The following is a 16665-nucleotide window of genomic DNA, read 5'->3' as shown; positions in this document are numbered from 1 at the left end:
CTGGGGCTATAGGGGCCTGGGGGCTATAGGGGCCATAACAGGGAGCCTGGGGGCTATGGGGGCCTGGGGCTATAGGGGCCTGGGGGCTATAGGGGCCATAACAGGGAGCCTGGGGGCTATGGGGGCCTGGGGCTACAGGGGCCTGGGGGCTATAGGGGCCATAACAGGGAGCCTGGGGGCTATGGGGGCCTGGGGCTATAGGGGCCTGGGGGCTATAGGGGCCATAATGGGGACCCTGGGAGCTATAGGGGCCACAATGGGGACGCTGTGGCTATGGATGCCTGGGAGCTATAGCGGTCTGGGGGCTATAGGGGCCGTAAGAGGGAGCCTGGGGCTATAGGGGCTATAGGAGCCGCTGGGAAGGCGCGGAGGGGGCGGAGCTTCACGTAACCCCACCCCTACGGGGGCGTGCACTTGCGGTGGCCACGCCCCCTCCCCGCCCCTCCACCCCGCGGGTGGCCGGGCGGCGCATGCGCGCTGCGCCCCTTTAAACGTGCACAAGAAGTCCCGGCTCCTCCGCTGACCCAGCCGCGGAGGCGAGCCGGAGGCGAAGATCCCTCCGCCGCGGGGAGGGGGCGGAGCCTGCGGACTATTTCCCCTTCGTTCCTCCCGCCACGCCGCCTCGCACCGGCCGAGCCGCGGTGGTGGGCGCGCGGCGGGGGTCTCCCCTCTCCGTTTTCGCGCCCTCGCAGCCGGTTGCGGCGGCGTCGCCGCGCTCGGCGCCCTCCCCTCCCCCGGCGGAAGGAGACGGTTCCGTGAGGGAAGCCTCATCACCGCCTGGGGCGGCGTGCGCGCCCGCGCCTGCGCAGCGTGTGCGAGCGCGAGGGGCGGGGGGGGGGGGGGGGAGCGAGAGGAGGAGGGAACCCAAGATGGCGGCGGCGGCCCGGCCGGGGGGACCGGGCAGGCCTCGGGCTTGAGGCGGGCGGATCGCGGGGCCGTTGGGGGCCGCTTCCCGCGGCCAGGCGGCGGCGGGGCCGGGGGGGGAACCGGAGGAACAGGTCGGCGGAGGCACCCGGGCGCTCTCGTCCCCCCCTCTTTCCCCGGGGCTTGGGGGGGGGGGGGGCGGCCCGGGGCCTGTGAGGGGGCGGCCCGGGGGCCTGTGAGGGGGCGGTGGGGGCCTCCATGGCCCCCTGAGGGGGTCCCCCGCGGGCAGCGAGGGAACCCCCCTCCCCTCGGTGGGGAGGATGGAAGAGGGGGAGCAGCAACGCGGAGGGGGCGGTTGGGCCGAGTGGGGGCCCGCCCCGGGTGGGTCCCCGCCTTGGGGAACCCCCCCACCGCCGGAGGGGGACGAGGAAGCCAAACGGGGCCGCGGTGGGGAGTGGGGGGGTACGGAACCCACCGGAGAAGCGGCTCCCCCCCGGTCGGCTGCCGCCCCCCCTAAAGCCGCGGGGGAGGAGAGGGCCGCGGCCACCCCTCGCCCCCCTAAAAGCGGTGGGGAACCGCGGGGTAAAGGCGGGGGGACCGGTAAGGGACCCGGTGGGCGTCCCCCGGGGGAAGAACGAAGCCCCCGTAAGACCCCCGAGGAACGAGGGGCCCGGAGCGGGGATCGTCCAGGCCCAGAGGACAAGGCCCGGAGGCCCTTTGGGGGTCCCCGTAGCGGGGGGGAAACCCCTCGGGGTCCCCCCCCCGGTGGGGAGCAACGGGGCGAATGGGGGACGCCTTGGTTATCGGTGGCCGGTGAACTGGAGCCCCCCGAGGACTTTTTACCCCCTCCCGAATGCCCCGTCTTCGAGCCCAGCTGGGCCGAATTCAGCGACCCCCTGGGTTACATCGCCAAGATCCGCCCCATCGCCGAGAAAAGCGGCATCTGCAAGATCCGACCCCCTGCTGTGAGTATGGAGGGGGGGGCTCCGGCCCCCGGGGAGGGGTGAGCTGGGGGGGTCCCTGCCCCACTGGGGTGAGAGGCCCTCGGGGTGCGGCCTAGGGGGTAGGTGCCCCCCCTGGGGGGGTTAATTACCCCCCTGGGGGGGGTAACTTCCCATTTAGGGGGGGTAATTGCCCTCCCTGGGGGGGTAACGTCCCATTTGGGGGGGGGTTAATTGCTCCCCGGGGGAGGGGGTTAAGTCCCATTGGGGGGGGGAATTGCCCCTGTGGGAGGGTAACTTCCCATTTAGGGGGGTAATTGCCCCCCCGGGGGGGTATTTTCCCATTTGGGGGGGGTAATTCCCCCCTGGGGGGGGTATTTTCCCATTTAGGGGGGGTGTTTGCCCCCCTGGGGGGGCATTCTTCCCATCTGGAGGGGGTTAATTGCCCCCTTGCGTGGGGGCAGCTTCCTATTTAGGGGGGGTAATTGCCCCCGGGGGGGTATCTTTCTATTTAGCAGGGGTTAATTGCCCCCCCGGGTGGGGGTATCTTCCTATTTAGGGGGGTAAGTGCTCCACTGGGGGGGTAACTTCTCATTTAGGGGGGTTAATTGCCCCCCTCCCCAGGGGGAGTAGTGTGTGTCCCCCCCCCCGTCTGCTGCGTCCCCCACTTGGGGTGGGAAAATACCCCCCAACACTGCTATGTGTGTGTAAATACCCCCCTGGGGGGGGGGTAAATGCCCCTGGGGGGGTAAGTACCCACCTGAGGGGGGGTAAAGAACCCGGGGGGGGTAAATATCCCCCCGGTTGGGGGCAAATCCCTGAGCTATGGGGGTTCGCACCCGCTTGGCTGGGGGGGGTAAATACCCCCACAGTTTGGGGGTGAGTGCCCAGGCCAGGGGGGGTAAATACCCCCCCCGACGTGGGGTAAATACCCCCCACCCGGGCCGAGGGGGTGCCCATGGGCCGGGGGGGTCGGCGCTGGGGCTGGATTTTGGCGGTGCTGTATGGTCCAGACCCTGGGGGGGGCGGGGGGGGGGGCAAGGGCCCCCCGTTTTCCTCCCACTGAGCTCCCTCTCCTGCCCGCCTTGTGCTGGGTGGGGGGAGCTGCCCCCAAGGAATTTGGGGTGCCCCCCTGGGGAATGGGGGGGTGTCTGGGGGTGTGTGTGTGTGTGTGTGTGTGTGTGTGTGTGCCCCCCGCACGCCGGCCCTCACAACAACAACAGTGACACGGCCAATATGGCTGCCACCGCCAAGCCTTTGTCTGGCGAGCGGCGGGGGGGAGCCCGGCCGGAGCCAGGGGGGTCCCCAGGTCGGGCAGAGCCCCTTGAGGGGGGGTCCCCTGGAAAAGGGGGGGCAAGTGAGTGGCTGAGCCCCCCCCATCCCCGCCAACCTTCGCTCCCGCTTGCCGCCCCTCCTCCGTGGCTCGTTTCCTGTTTTTTGCGGGGGGTGGCCGCGTCGTGTCCCCACCGAGGGGGGTCCCTTTGTCCCCTTTCCCAGTTTGGGGGGGCCCTGGCTCCCTTTTTTTTTTTTTTTGGGGGGGGGGGTGGGGGGAAGGACAGGCTGATCCGGTCCCCCCAGCTTGGCGGGGTGGAGAAGGGCTTCCGGGGAGGGCTGGGCCCGGCCGCGCCGGCGTCACCGGCTCCCCGCGTCGGTCGTGTCCCCCCCCCCCCCCCAACGTGGGGTGCATGCCGCGGGGCTGTCCCCCACAACACGGGGGCGGGGGATGCCTCCGGGGTGTCCCCCCCTCAATTTGGGGTGCACGTGGCCATTTTTTTCCCCTGCGGAGCCCTCGGGGCTGCCCTCCCCGTGTAGGAATGGGGGGGGGCCGTCGCTGCTAACCGCCCCCCACCCCTCGTCTCCCCAGGACTGGCAGCCCCCCTTCGCCGTGGAGGTGGACAACTTCAGGTTTACCCCCCGCATCCAGCGGCTCAACGAGCTGGAGGTAAGTGAGGGGGCCCCCCCCCCCCCTTTTCCCTCCCCAGCTGATTTTGGGGTGCACACAGGGCTCACCCCCCGCCTTTTTCACCCCCCGCCCTAGGCGCAGACCCGGGTGAAGCTGAACTACCTGGACCAGATCGCCAAATTTTGGGAAATCCAGGGTTCTTCGCTCAAGATCCCCAACGTCGAGCGACGCATCCTCGACCTCTACAGCCTCAGCAAGGTCTGGGGTGGGGGGGGGGCACCGGGGTGGGGGGATGCAACCGGTTTGGGGGTGCTTCATGTCCGTGTGTCCCCCTTTTCCGAAGGTGGTGATGGAGGAAGGGGGGTACGAAGCCATCTGCAAGGATCGGCGGTGGGCTCGGGTGGCCCAACGCCTCGCTTACCCCTCGGGGAAAAACATCGGCTCGCTGCTGCGCGCCCACTACGAGCGCATCATTTACCCCTACGAGATGTACCAGTCGGGGGCCAACCTGGTGGTGAGAAAAACGGGGTGATTTAGGTGGAAAAATGGGGGGCTACGGGGTGCCCCCCGCCACGCTGAGGGTCTCTTCCCTTCAGCAGTGCAACACGCGGCCCTTTGAGAGCGAGGAGAAGGACCGGGAGTACAAACCCCACAGCATCCCGCTGCGCCAGTCCGTCCAGCCCTCCAAGTTCAACAGCTACGGCCGTCGGGCTAAACGCCTGCAGCAGGAGGTGAGCACCCCCAAAAAAAACACCCCCACAACTCCCCCCCCCCCCCCCCCCATGCATTTTTAGGGGACCCCCCCCCCCGTGACTCTGCTATCCCGCAGCCGGAGCCGACGGAGGAAGACATCGAGAAAAACCCGGAATTGAAGAAGCTGCAGATCTACGGGGCCGGCCCCAAAATGTTGGGGTTGGGGCTGGTGGCCAAAGACAAGACCCTGCGTAAGAAAGGTATGAGGGAACCCCCCCCCCCGGGGCGACTTGGGGGGCACAGGGCGGGAGCTGTGACCCCCCCTAATTCTTCACCCCGCAGATAAAGACGGTCCCGAGTGTCCCCCCACGGTGGTGGTGAAGGAGGAACCGACGGGACCCGAGGCCAAGGTGGAGCCGGCGTCTCCCCGCGCTTACCTGGAGGGGAAGGAGGAGCTGCGGCACAGCCCCGAGCCCTGCACCAAAATGACCATGCGCCTGCGCCGCAGCCACAGCAACAGCCAATTCGTGAGTACCCCGCGCCGCGGGGGGGGACGCGATGCCGTGGGGCAGAGCCCCCCCCCCCCCCAATCTTCAACCCCTTCTGCCTTCCCTCCAGGTCGATTCCTACATCTGCCGGATCTGCTCGCGGGGGGACGAGGACGACAAGCTGCTGCTCTGCGACGGCTGCGACGACAACTATCACATCTTCTGCCTCCTCCCACCCCTGCCCGAAATCCCCAAGGGCATCTGGCGCTGCCCCAAATGCGTCATGGCGGTGAGGACGTGGGGGGACACGGGGAACACCCCCCCCCAAACACCTGCGTCACACCCCGGACCCCCCCGTCTTGCGTCACGTCCCGGTTGCGGGGTTGGGGACCTCCCATCTCGCGTTGTGTCTCCTGTCCCCTTGTCTGGAGACTCACAGCCCATCCCGTCTGTGGGGTTGGGGACCCCCGTGTCACATCTGTGGGGCTGGGGACCCCCACCCTGACCCCCATCTCTTTCCCCCAGGAATGCAAGCGACCGCCGGAGGCTTTCGGCTTCGAGCAGGCGACGCGGGAATACACCCTGCAGAGCTTCGGGGAGATGGCCGACTCCTTCAAAGCCGACTACTTCAACATGCCCGTCCACGTGGGTACCCCCGGGACCCCGCAGGGACCCCCGCCAGCCCCCCAATCCCTAACGTCCCCCCTTTTCCCCCCCCAAGATGGTCCCCACGGAATTGGTGGAGAAGGAATTTTGGCGGCTGGTGAACAGCATCGAGGAGGACGTGACGGTGGAGTACGGCGCCGACATCCACTCCAAGGAATTCGGCAGCGGTTTCCCCATCAGCGACGGCAAAAGGAAGCTCTCGCCGGAGGAGGAGGTGAGGGAGACCCCGTCCCCGACCCCACGCGGGTGTCACCGTCACCCGTGGCGGGGTGACGCTGTCCTTACGTCCCCCCGTAGGAGTACGCCGGCAGCGGTTGGAACCTGAACGTGATGCCGGTGTTGAAACAATCGGTCCTGTGCCACATCAACGCCGATATTTCGGGGATGAAGGTGCCCTGGCTCTACGTGGGGATGGTCTTCTCCGCCTTCTGCTGGCACATCGAGGACCACTGGAGCTACTCCATCAACTACCTCCACTGGTGGGGGCCTTGGGAGGGGGGGTTTGGGTGGGAGGAGGGTTTTTGGGGTGCCCCTGACCTCATCCCCCCACCCGGGGATGAGCCTAAGATAGGTTATGGGGCGAGAGGAGGTTTTCGGGGTGCTAGGGGCAAGCCCAAGATAGGGCTATAGGGTGAGAGGAGGTTTTTTTGGGGTGCCCCAACCTCCTCTCCCACTCAGGGGTGAGCTGAAGTTGGGGTATGGGGCAAGAGGAAGTTTTTGGGGTGCTGTGGCCCCCCCAGGGGCAAGCCCAAGATACGATACGGGGTGAGAGGAGTTTTTTGGGGTGCCCCTGACCTCGTCCCCCCACCCAGGGACAAGCCCAAGATGTGATATGGGGCAAGAAGGAGGTTTTTGGGGTGCTGTGACCCCCCCAGGGGCGAGCCCAAGGTGTGATATGGGGTGGAAGGAGGGGTTTTGGGGTGCCCCTGCCCCTCTCACCTCCAGGGGTGAGCCCCAGCCCTGGTATGGGGTAGGAGGAGGGTTTTTGGGGTGCCCCTGCCCCTGTAACCCCCCAGGGGCAAGCCCAAGATGTGGTACAGGGTGGGAGGAGGTTTTGGGGTGACCCCGAGCCGTAGTACAGGGTGGGAAAAGGGGTTTTTGGGGTGCCCCTGACCCTGTACCCCTCCAGGGGCGAGCCCAAGACGTGGTACGGGGTTCCCTCCTTCGCGGCGGAGCACCTGGAAGAGGTGATGAAGAAGCTGACGCCGGAGCTGTTTGAGAGCCAGCCCGACCTGCTCCACCAACTCGTCACCCTCATGAACCCCAACACCCTCATGGCCCACGGTGTCCCCGTGAGTATCGGGGTCCCCTCAGCGCCCCCCCAAAACTCCTTATCCCCCCGTCCCTCACCCCGAATTTTGTCTTTCTTTTTAGGTCGTACGGACCAACCAGTGCGCCGGCGAGTTCGTCATCACCTTCCCCCGGGCGTACCACAGCGGTTTCAACCAGGGTTACAACTTCGCCGAGGCTGTCAACTTCTGCACCGCTGACTGGGTGAGCCCCTGCGCCCCCCAAAAACCCAGGGTGAACCCCAAAATTTGGGGTGAAGATCCCAAATTTGGGCTGGGTGCTCCTCGGGGAGGAGGATCCTTGGGGAGCTCCAAGCGTTGAGCCCGGATTTTGGGGGTCCACCGCCACGGTTCAAACCAGGGGTGTCCGGCTCTGTTGGGGGATGTGTTTTGGGGTACAGGGGGGGTTCCCCCAAATTTGGGGGTTCACCCTAATGCCCGGCGTTGCCTGCAGCTGCCTGCCGGCAGGCAGTGCATCGAGCACTACCGACGTTTGCGCCGTTACTGCGTCTTCTCCCACGAGGAGCTGATCTGTAAGATGGCGGCTTGCCCCGAAAAGCTGGACCTCAACTTGGCGGCCGCCGTTCACAAAGAAATGTTCGTGCTGGTGCAAGAGGAGCGTAAACTCCGCAAAGCGCTGCTGGAAAAGGTGGGGAAACACCGGGGGGAACCCCCCAAAAAATTGGAGGGGGCTGCAGCGGGGTTGAGGATGATGTTTTATGGCCCCCCCCCCCCCCTCCCCCAGGGTATCACGGAGGCGGAGCGGGAGGCTTTCGAGCTGCTGCCCGACGACGAGCGGCAGTGCGATAAATGCAAGACGACGTGTTTCCTCTCGGCGCTGGCTTGTTACGACTGTCCCCAGTGCCTCGTCTGCCTCTACCACATGGACGATCTCTGCAAGTGCCCCCGCAGCAAGCAGTACCTCAGGTGGGGGGGGGGGGGTCCCTTGCGATTTGGGGGGGGACGTGGGCACGGTCTCGGGGTGCTGCAAGTCTTGGTGTACCCCTGGGGGCGACATGGGTGGGGTTTGGGGGTGCTGCGGGCCTCGGCGTGCACCTGGGAGGGGGCATGGGTAGGATTTGGGGGTGCTGCAAGTCTTGGTGTACCCCTGGGGGCGACATGGGCGGGGTTTGGGGGTGCTGTGGGCCGCGATGTGCACCTGGGAGGGGGCATGGGTAGGATTTGGGGGTGCTGCAAGTCTTGGTGTATCCCTGGGGGTGACATGGGTGGGGTTTGGGGGTGCTGTGGGCCGCGATGTGCACCTGGGAGGGGGCATGGGTAGGATTTGGGGGTGCTGCAAGTCTTGGTGTATCCCTGGGGGTGACATGGGTGGGGTTTGGGGGTACTGCGGGCCTCGGTGTGCACCTGGGAGGGGGCATGGGTAGGGTTTGGGGGTGCTGCAAGTCTTGGTGTACCGCTGGGGGTGACATGGGTGGGGTTTGGGGTTGCTGCAGGCCTCGGCGTGCACCTGGGAGGGGGCATAGGTAGGATTTGGGGGGGCTGGGGTTCTCGGTGTGCTACTGGGGGGGGATGTAGGTATGGTTTGGGGGTGCTGCGGACCTTGATGTGCCCCTGGGGGGGGCATGGGTAGGGTTTAGGGGTGCTGGGGCCCTCGGTGTGCCCCTGGGGGCACATGGGTGCGATTTCAGGGTGCTGGGGGTCTTGGTGTACGCCTGGGGGGGGATGTGGGTAGATTTGGGGGTCCCCCAAAATCCCCCCATTCCCCCCACCCTCAGGTACCGCTACACGCTGGACGAGCTGCCGGCCATGCTGCACAAGCTGAAGGTGCGAGCCGAGTCCTTCGATACCTGGGCCAACAAGGTCCGCATCGCGCTGGAGGTGGAGGATGGCCGCAAGCGGAGTGAGTCAAGGGGCCAGGGAGGGTTTTGGGGGGCTCGGGGGGGTTTTGGGGCGCAGCCCTGACCTCCCCTGGCTGTGCCCGGCCAGCGCTGGAGGAGCTGCGGGCGCTGGAGTCGGAGGCCCGGGAGCGCAAGTTCCCCGAGAACGAGCTGCTGCATCGGCTCAAGGGCTGCCTGAGTCAGGCCGAGCGCTGCGTCTCCGAGGCCCTGGGGCTCATCAGCTCCCAGGAGACCGGGTGAGTGTCCCCCGTGTCCCCCTCCGTGTCCCCAGCAGCTCCATGTCACCATCCTGCCTCCTCCTTCTCTTCCCCGTGTCCCTGTCCTGTTGCTTTGGGCCACTACCAGTCCCGTGTCCCCGTCCCCCGTGGACCCCAGCCACCCTCTTGTCCCCGTCCTGTCCCCCACAGACTTCATTCTGTCCCCTATGTCCCTGTCCTGTCCCCTATGGACCCCAGCCACCCTCGTGCCCCTGTCCTGTCCCCCACAGACCTCGTTCTGTCCCCTATGGACCCCAGCCACCCTCGTGCCCCTGTCCTGTCCCCCACAGACCTCATTCTGTCCCCTATGGACCCCAGCCACCCTCGTGTCCCCGTCCTGTCCCCCACAGACTTCATTCTGTCCCCTATGTCCCTGTCCTGTCCCCTATGGACCCCAGCCACCCTCGTGTCCCCGTCCTGTCCCCCACAGACCTCATTCTGTCCCCTATGGACCCCAGCCACCCTCGTGTCCCCATCCTGTCCCCCACAGACCTTGTTCTGTCCCCTGTGTCCCTGTCCTGTCCCCTATGGACCCCAGCCACCCTGGCGTCTGTGTCCTGTCCCCCACGGACCCCGTCCTGTCCCCTATGGACCCCGTCCTGTCCCCCGTGGACCCCAGCCACCCTCATGTCCCCATCCTGTCCCCCACAGACCTCGTTCTGTCCCCTGTGTCCCTGTCCTGTCCCCTATGGACTCCAGCCACCCTCGTGTCCCCGTCCTGTCCCCCACAGACCTCGTTCTGTCCCCTATGGACCCCAGCCACCCTCATGTCCCCATCCTGTCCTCTGCAGACCTCATTCTGTCCCCTATGTTCCTGTCCTGTCCCCTATGGACCCCGGCCACCCTGGTGTCCCCGTCCTGTCCCCATGGACCCCAGCCACCCCACTGTCCCCCATCCTGTCCCCCACAGAGCCCAGCCACCCCCATGTCCCCCATCCTCTCCCCTGTAAACCCAAGCCACCCCCATGGACCCCAGCCACTCCCGTCCCCCATGTCCCTGTCCCATCCCCTGTGGAATCCAGCAGCCCCCGTGTCCCCCGTGGGGTCCAGCCACCCCCGTGTCCCCCACCCCGTCCCCGCGGTCACCCCGGGAGTGACGTACCCTCACGCGACTGCAGGGTACCAGCGCCCTCGCTGACGGTGGAGGAGCTCCGCGCCTTCCTGGAGCAGATGAACCAGCTGCCCTGCGTCATGCACCAGATCGGGGAGGTCCAGGTGAGCCGGGGGGGTCCCTCCTCATCCCCCCACATCCTTTGCAGGGGGGACACGGTGTCGCCGACGCTGTCCCCCCCCCTCCTCCAGGCCTTGCTGGAGCGCGTGGAGGCTTTCCAAGCGGAAGCACGGGCAGCGCTGGAGTCGGCCCCCCCAGGACCAGGGGCTCTGCGGGGGCTGCTGGAACGAGGAGCCCGGTTGGGTGTGGAGGTGCCGGAGAGCCGACGGTTGGAACGGCAGCTGGCCCAAGCCGCTTGGTTGGAGGAGGTGACGGCCACCCTGCGCTCCCCTCGTGCCCGCGTCCCCCTCCCCGTCATGCGGGGTCTCATTCAAGCCGGCCGGACCGTCGCCCCCAGCCCGGCCGTCGACGTGGCCATGGCCGAGCTGCAGGAGCTGCTCACCATCGCTCAGCGTTGGGAGGAGAAGGCTCAGATGTGCCTGGAGGCCAGGTCAGGATGCGGCCGCCGTGGGGAAAAGGGGCTGGGGGCTGCACCCCAGGGCGTAACGGGGCTGGGGGCCAAATCCCACAGCCCCCTGGGACGGGGTTAAAGGGACTGGGGTCAGACCTATGTCCCTAGGGTGGGATAAAGGGGCTGGGGGCTGCCCCCCATGTCCCCAGGGGGGAATAAAGGGGCTGGGGGCTGCCCCCCATGTCCCCAGGGGGGAATAAAGGGGCTGGGGGCTGCCTCCCATGGCTTTAGGGGGGGATAAAGGGGCTGGGGGCTGCACCCCATGGCTTTAGGGGGGGATAAAGGGGCCGGGGGCTGCCCCCCGTGGCTTTAGGGGGGGATAAAGGGGCCGGGGGCTGCCCCCCGTGGCTTTAGGGGGGGATAAAGGGGCCGGGGGCTGCCCCCCGTGGCTTTAGGGGGGGATAAAAGGGCCGGGGGCTGCCCCCCATGGCTTTAGGGGGGGATAAAGGGGCCGGGGGCTGCCCCCCGTGGCTTTAGGGGGGGATAAAGGGGCCGGGGGCTGCCCCCCATGGCTTTAGGGGAGGATAAAGGGGCCGGGGGCTGCCCCCCATGGCTTTAGGGGAGGATAAAGGGTCTGGGGGCTGCCCCCCATGGCTTTAGGGGGGGATAAAGGGTCTGGGGGCTGCCCCCCATGTCCCCAGGGATGGGGATAAAGGGTTGGGGTTTGGCTGCCTCTGTTTCCAGGGGAAGCCGGGCTGGGGCCAGACCCCTGGCGGGGGGCAGACCTGGGTTTGTGGGGGTCTCTGGGCTACCTTTGGGGGTCCAGCGGCCGGCCGCCTGGCTTCTCACCCCCTCCCCGCAGGCAGAAGCACCCCCCGGCCACGTTGGCTGCCATCATCAAAGAAGCAGAAAACATCCCGGCTCTCCTGCCCAACATCCAGGCGCTGAAAGAAGCCCTGGCCAAGGCCCGCGCCTGGATCGCCGACGTGGAGGAGATCCAGGTGGGTTCCGGGGACCCCCCTTCTCCCCTGGGGGGGGCTTTTCAACCCCCCCGCTTCACCTCTGCGTCCCCCCCCTTCCCAGAACGGCGACCACTACCCCTGTCTGGATGATCTGGAGGGGCTGGTGGCGGTGGGTCGGGACCTACCGGTGCGGCTGGAAGAGCTGCGGCAGCTGGAGGTGCAGGTCGGCACGGCTCATTCCTGGCGGGATAAAGCTTCCCGTACCTTCCTGAAGAAAAATTCCTGCTACACTTTGTTGGAGGTGGGTGACAAAAGGGTGACAAGGACATTGGGGGGGGGGTCCGGGGGACAACGCTGACCCCTTTTACATCCCCGTAGGTGCTGTGTCCCTGCGCCGACGCCGGCTCCGACAGCAGCAAGCGGCTGAAGTGGCGGCAGGAGCCGGGGCTTTACAAACTGGACGCCGAGAGCTTGGGGCTGTCGGCGCAGGATCTCCGCGACCCCGGTGCCGTGGTGAGCAGGGGGTTTTTTTTGGGGGGGAGGCCGCAGGGCACCCCGCATCCCCCGCGCCGCTCACGTCCCTCTTTTTTCCTCCAGATCGTGGCATTTAAAGAAGGGGAGCAGAAAGAAAAGGAGGGGATGCTCCGGCTACGCCACGCCAACGCCCAAAAAGCCGCGCCGCCCCTCCCGGGTCCCGGACCACCTTCTTGCGTCTGCGGGCAACCGGCGAGCCCCGGCATGCTGCAGTGCCAGCTCTGCCGGGACTGGTTTCACGGTGCTTGTGTAGCCTGGCCCCGCTTGGGCTCTCAAAAACCCTCTCCGGCTTGGTGGGAGTGGGACGCCAAATTTCTCTGCCCTCTTTGCCAACGATCGCGGCGTCCTCGGTTGGAAACCATCTTGGCGTTGTTGGTGGCTCTGCAGAAATTACCGGTGCGGTTGCCGGAGGGCGAAGCCTTGCAGTGTTTGACCGAACGAGCCATCACTTGGCAGGATCGCGCCCGTCAGCTCCTCGCTTCTCCCGACGTAGCCGGGCCTTTGGAGCGGTTGGCGGCTCTGCGGCATCGCCTGCACGGGGACGGGGCCGGCGCCTTGCGGGAGGCCAGCCGCAACGAGCAGACCAAGGTTGGGGGGGGCTGGAGGCTTTGGGGGGCTGGCTGTGGGGCTGCGGGGTGGGTATGGGGGCTGGAGGAGAGGTGTGGGGACTGTGGGGTGGGTATGGGGGCTGTGGGGTGGGGTATGGGGGCTGTAGGGGAAGGTGTGGGGGCTGTAGGAGAAGGTATGGGGGCTGCGGGGTGGGGTATGGGGGCTGCGGGGGAAGGTATGGGGGCTGCGGGGTGGGTATGGGGGCTGTAGGGGAAGGAATGGGGGCTGTAGGGGAGGTATGGGGGCTGTAGGGTGGGTACAGGGGCTGTAGGGGAAGGTATTGAGGCTGTGGGGTGGGTACGGGGGCTGTAGGGGAAGGTACAGGGTCTGTAGGGGAGGTATGGGGGCTGTAGGGGAAGGTATTGGGGTTGTGGGTTGGGTATGGGGGCGGGAGGAGCTGTGGGGCTGGTTGTGGAGTAGATTTTTTGGTGTTATGGGGTGGGTACGGGGGCTGTAGGGGAGGTATGGGGGCTGTGGGGTGGGTATGGGGGCTGTGGGGGAAGGTATGGAGGCTGTAGGGGAAGGTACGGGGTCTGTAGGGGAGGTATGGGGGCTGTAGGGGAAGGTGTTAGGGCTGTGAGGTGGGTATGGGGGTGGGAGGAGCTGTGGGACTGGTTGTGGGGTAGATTTTGGTGTTATGGGGTGGGTACAGGGGCTGTAGGGGAAGGTATTGGGGTTGTGGGGAGGGTACGGGGGCTGTAGGGGAAGGTATTGGTGTTGTGGGGTGGGTATGGGGGCCGTAGGGGAGGTATTGGGGTTGTGGGGAGGGTGTGGGGGCTGTAGGGGAGGTACGGGGGCCGTAGGGGAAGGTATTGGTGTTGTGGGGTGGGTATGGGGGCTGTAGGGGAGGTACGGGGGCTGTAGGGGAGGTATTGGTGTTGTGGGGTGGGTACGGGGGCCGTAGGGGAGGTACGGGGGCCGTAGGGGAGGTATTGGGGTTGTGGGGTGGGTACGGGGGCTGTAGGGGAGGTACGGGGGCCGTAGGGGAGGTATTGGGGTTGTGGGGTGGGTACGGGGGCTGTAGGGGAGGTACGGGGGCCGTAGGGGAAGGTATTGGTGTTGTGGGGTGGGTATGGGGGCTGTAGGGGAGGTACGGGGGCCGTAGGGGAGGTATTGGGGTTGTGGGGTGGGTACGGGGGCCGTAGGGGAGGTACGGGGGCTGTAGGGGAAGGTATTGGTGTTGTGGGGTGGGTATGGGGGCCGTAGGGGAGGTACGGGGGCTGTAGGGGAGGTATTGGGGTTGTGGGGTGGGTATGGGGGCTGTAGGGGAGGTACGGGGGCCGTAGGGGAGGTATTGGGGTTGTGGGGTGGGTATGGGGGCTGTAGGGGAGGTACGGGGGCCGTAGGGGAGGTATTGGGGTTGTGGGGTGGGTACGGGGGCCGTAGGGGAGGTACGGGGGCCGTAGGGGAAGGTATTGGTGTTGTGGGGTGGGTATGGGGGCTGTAGGGGAGGTACGGGGGCTGTAGGGGAGGTATTGAGGTTGTGGGGTGGGTATGGGGGCTGTAGGGGAGGTACGGGGGCTGTAGGGAAGGTATTGGTGTTGTGGGGTGGGTACGGGGGCCGTAGGGGAGGTACGGGGGCCGTAGGGGAGGTATTGGGGTTGTGGGGTGGGTACGGGGGCCGTAGGGGAGGTACGGGGGCTGTAGGGGAAGGTATTGGTGTTGTGGGGTGGGTATGGGGGCTGTAGGGGAGGTACGGGGGCTGTAGGGGAGGTATTGGGGTTGTGGGGTGGGTATGGGGGCTGTAGGGGAGGTACGGGGGCCGTAGGGGAGGTATTGGGGTTGTGGGGTGGGTATGGGGGCTGTAGGGGAGGTACGGGGGCCGTAGGGGAGGTATTGGGGTTGTGGGGTGGGTACGGGGGCCGTAGGGGAGGTACGGGGGCCGTAGGGGAAGGTATTGGTGTTGTGGGGTGGGTATGGGGGCTGTAGGGGAGGTACGGGGGCTGTAGGGGAGGTATTGAGGTTGTGGGGTGGGTATGGGGGCTGTAGGGGAGGTACGGGGGCTGTAGGGAAGGTATTGGTGTTGTGGGGTGGGTACGGGGGCCGTAGGGGAGGTACGGGGGCCGTAGGGGAGGTACGGGGGCTGTAGGGGAAGGTATTGGTGTTGTGGGGTGGGTACGGGGGCTGTAGGGGAGGTACGGGGGCTGTAGGGGAAGGTGTTAGGGCTGCCGCCAACGCCGTGCCCCCTCCCCTCCAGGTGTCGGTGGAGAACGGCGATGCCCCCAGCCCGGAGAAGAACGGCCCCCTGCCCTCGGGTGAGTGGGATCTGGGGGGCTTTGCGGGAGCCCTGGGGGGGTTGGTGGATCCCCTGGGATCCCCGGGGACGCTGGGATCCCTTGGATCCCACGTGGGCCCTAGGGATCCCCTGTGAGCCCAGGGAAGGCTGTGGGGCTCCAGGGATTCTGGGTGAGCGCAGGGGGAGACGGAGAGATCCAGTGGATCCCTTGGGAGTACAGGGGATGCTGTGGGACTCTGTGGATCTATAGGGTTCCCATAGGATTGCATGTGAGCACAGGGACAATGTGGGATTCCAGGGATCTTATGAGTGCGGGGAACAGTGTGGGACACTAGGGATCCTTTGTAAGCTCTATAGATCCAGTGTGAGCACAGGGGTCGCTAGGGGATCAACTGGATCCCATGTGGGTCCTGTGGCTCCCATCTGAGCACGGGCGCAATGCTGTGTCTTTAGGGAGCCTATGTGATCCTTGCTAATCCTATGTGACACTGGGATCCAGTGGATCCTGTGTGAGCCCCAGGCATCCCCTGTGAGCACAGGGGTCGCTGTGGGATCCAGCGGATCCATTGTGGGCACAGGGACTTGAGGGATCCTCTGCAAGCCCCATGGATCCCATGTGATGCTGTGGGACCCTGTGGATCCCATGTGAGCCGCAGGGATCACATGTGAGCAGAGGGATGGTGTGGGATTCCAGGGATCCCATGTGAGCCCCAGGGATCCTCTGTGAGCACAGGGGCCGCTGTGGGACTCTAGCGATCCCCTGTGAGCCATATGGATCCAGTGTGATGCTGGGGGACCCAGTGGATCCCATGTGAACCCTATGCATCTCTTATGAGTACGGGGGGGGCGGGGGCACCGTGGGATCCAGTGGGACTCCAGCTGGTGGCGAGGCTGTGAGGGATCCCACGTGAGCCCTATAGATCCCTCATCAGGACGGGGACAGCGTGGGCCTCCAGGGATCCAGTGGGTCCCGTATAAGGACAGGGGACACTGGGGGACGTGAGGGGAGCCCTCGTGAGCCCTATAGATCCCTTGTGAGCCCCAGGACAACACGGGCTTCCAGGGATCAACCCCGTGGATCCCACGCGGCGCTGGGACCCAGCGGATCCCAACGTCAGCAGCCCCGGGACTCCCTGGGGGTACAGTGGGACCCCGCGAAGGCCATGGGGAAGCCCCCTGGATCCCCTAGGTGCCCGCGGGGCGGCAGGGCGTCCCCCGGTGCCCGCGGCGTCCCGGTGACGCGGTGTCCCCGCAGAGCTGGAGGCGCTGAGCGCGGCGCTGCCGCGGCTGCAGGGCCCCGGTGCTGGAGCTGGCGGAGGGGGCGCGGCGGCCGCTGGAGGAGCTGATGATGGAGGGGGATCTGCTGGAGGTGACGCTGGACGAGGCCCAGAGCATCTGGCGGCTGCTGCAGGCCGCCCGGCCGCCCCCCCTCCCTCTCTTCCGCCTCCTCCTCGAGGTACGGGGAACCCCTGAACCCCAAAAACGCCCTCCCAACACCCACGGGGACCCACAACCCCCCCCCCAAGCACCCCCAGAACTCCTCTATCTCCAGGCCCCCCAAAACTTCCCTGAAGCAGCCTAGGGATCCCAAAACTCCCCCCAAAGCGTGTCCCCTGAACCCCAAAACTCCCCAAAACCACCTTGGGGATCCCAGAACTGCCCTAAAGCACCCCCAAAACTGCCCCAAACCCTCCTGGGAACCCCAGAACTGCTCCAAAGTGTCCCCTGAACCCCAAAACTCC

At 66.5% G+C, this 16665-nt stretch overlaps 1 protein-coding gene across 1 annotated transcript in view; it reads left to right on the top strand.

Moving 5' to 3' along the window:
* The first annotated feature begins 890 nt into the window (after positions 1-890).
* LOC309601377 (lysine-specific demethylase 5C-like) overlaps positions 891-16665 on the top strand; it is an 18556-nt gene continuing 2781 nt past the window's right edge. The window contains 26 exon segments of the mRNA XM_082334334.1: positions 891-1829; positions 3670-3747; positions 3844-3966; positions 4052-4222; positions 4305-4439; positions 4538-4661; positions 4744-4928; positions 5020-5178; positions 5415-5534; positions 5611-5769; positions 5853-6034; positions 6685-6847; positions 6930-7049; positions 7299-7493; positions 7590-7771; positions 8581-8705; positions 8792-8939; positions 10079-10175; positions 10263-10621; positions 11445-11583; positions 11666-11845; positions 11923-12057; positions 12142-12666; positions 14885-14942; positions 16179-16219; positions 16221-16379. Of these exon segments, the coding sequence (XP_082190460.1) occupies positions 1185-1829; positions 3670-3747; positions 3844-3966; positions 4052-4222; positions 4305-4439; positions 4538-4661; positions 4744-4928; positions 5020-5178; positions 5415-5534; positions 5611-5769; positions 5853-6034; positions 6685-6847; positions 6930-7049; positions 7299-7493; positions 7590-7771; positions 8581-8705; positions 8792-8939; positions 10079-10175; positions 10263-10621; positions 11445-11583; positions 11666-11845; positions 11923-12057; positions 12142-12666; positions 14885-14942; positions 16179-16219; positions 16221-16379 (4707 nt within the window). The 5' untranslated portion in view covers positions 891-1184.

Source organism: Platalea leucorodia (genome assembly GCF_965183815.1).
Source record: "Platalea leucorodia genome assembly, chromosome: 33".
NCBI lineage: Eukaryota > Metazoa > Chordata > Aves > Pelecaniformes > Threskiornithidae > Platalea > Platalea leucorodia.
This window is presented reverse-complemented; position numbering and strand designations above follow the sequence as displayed.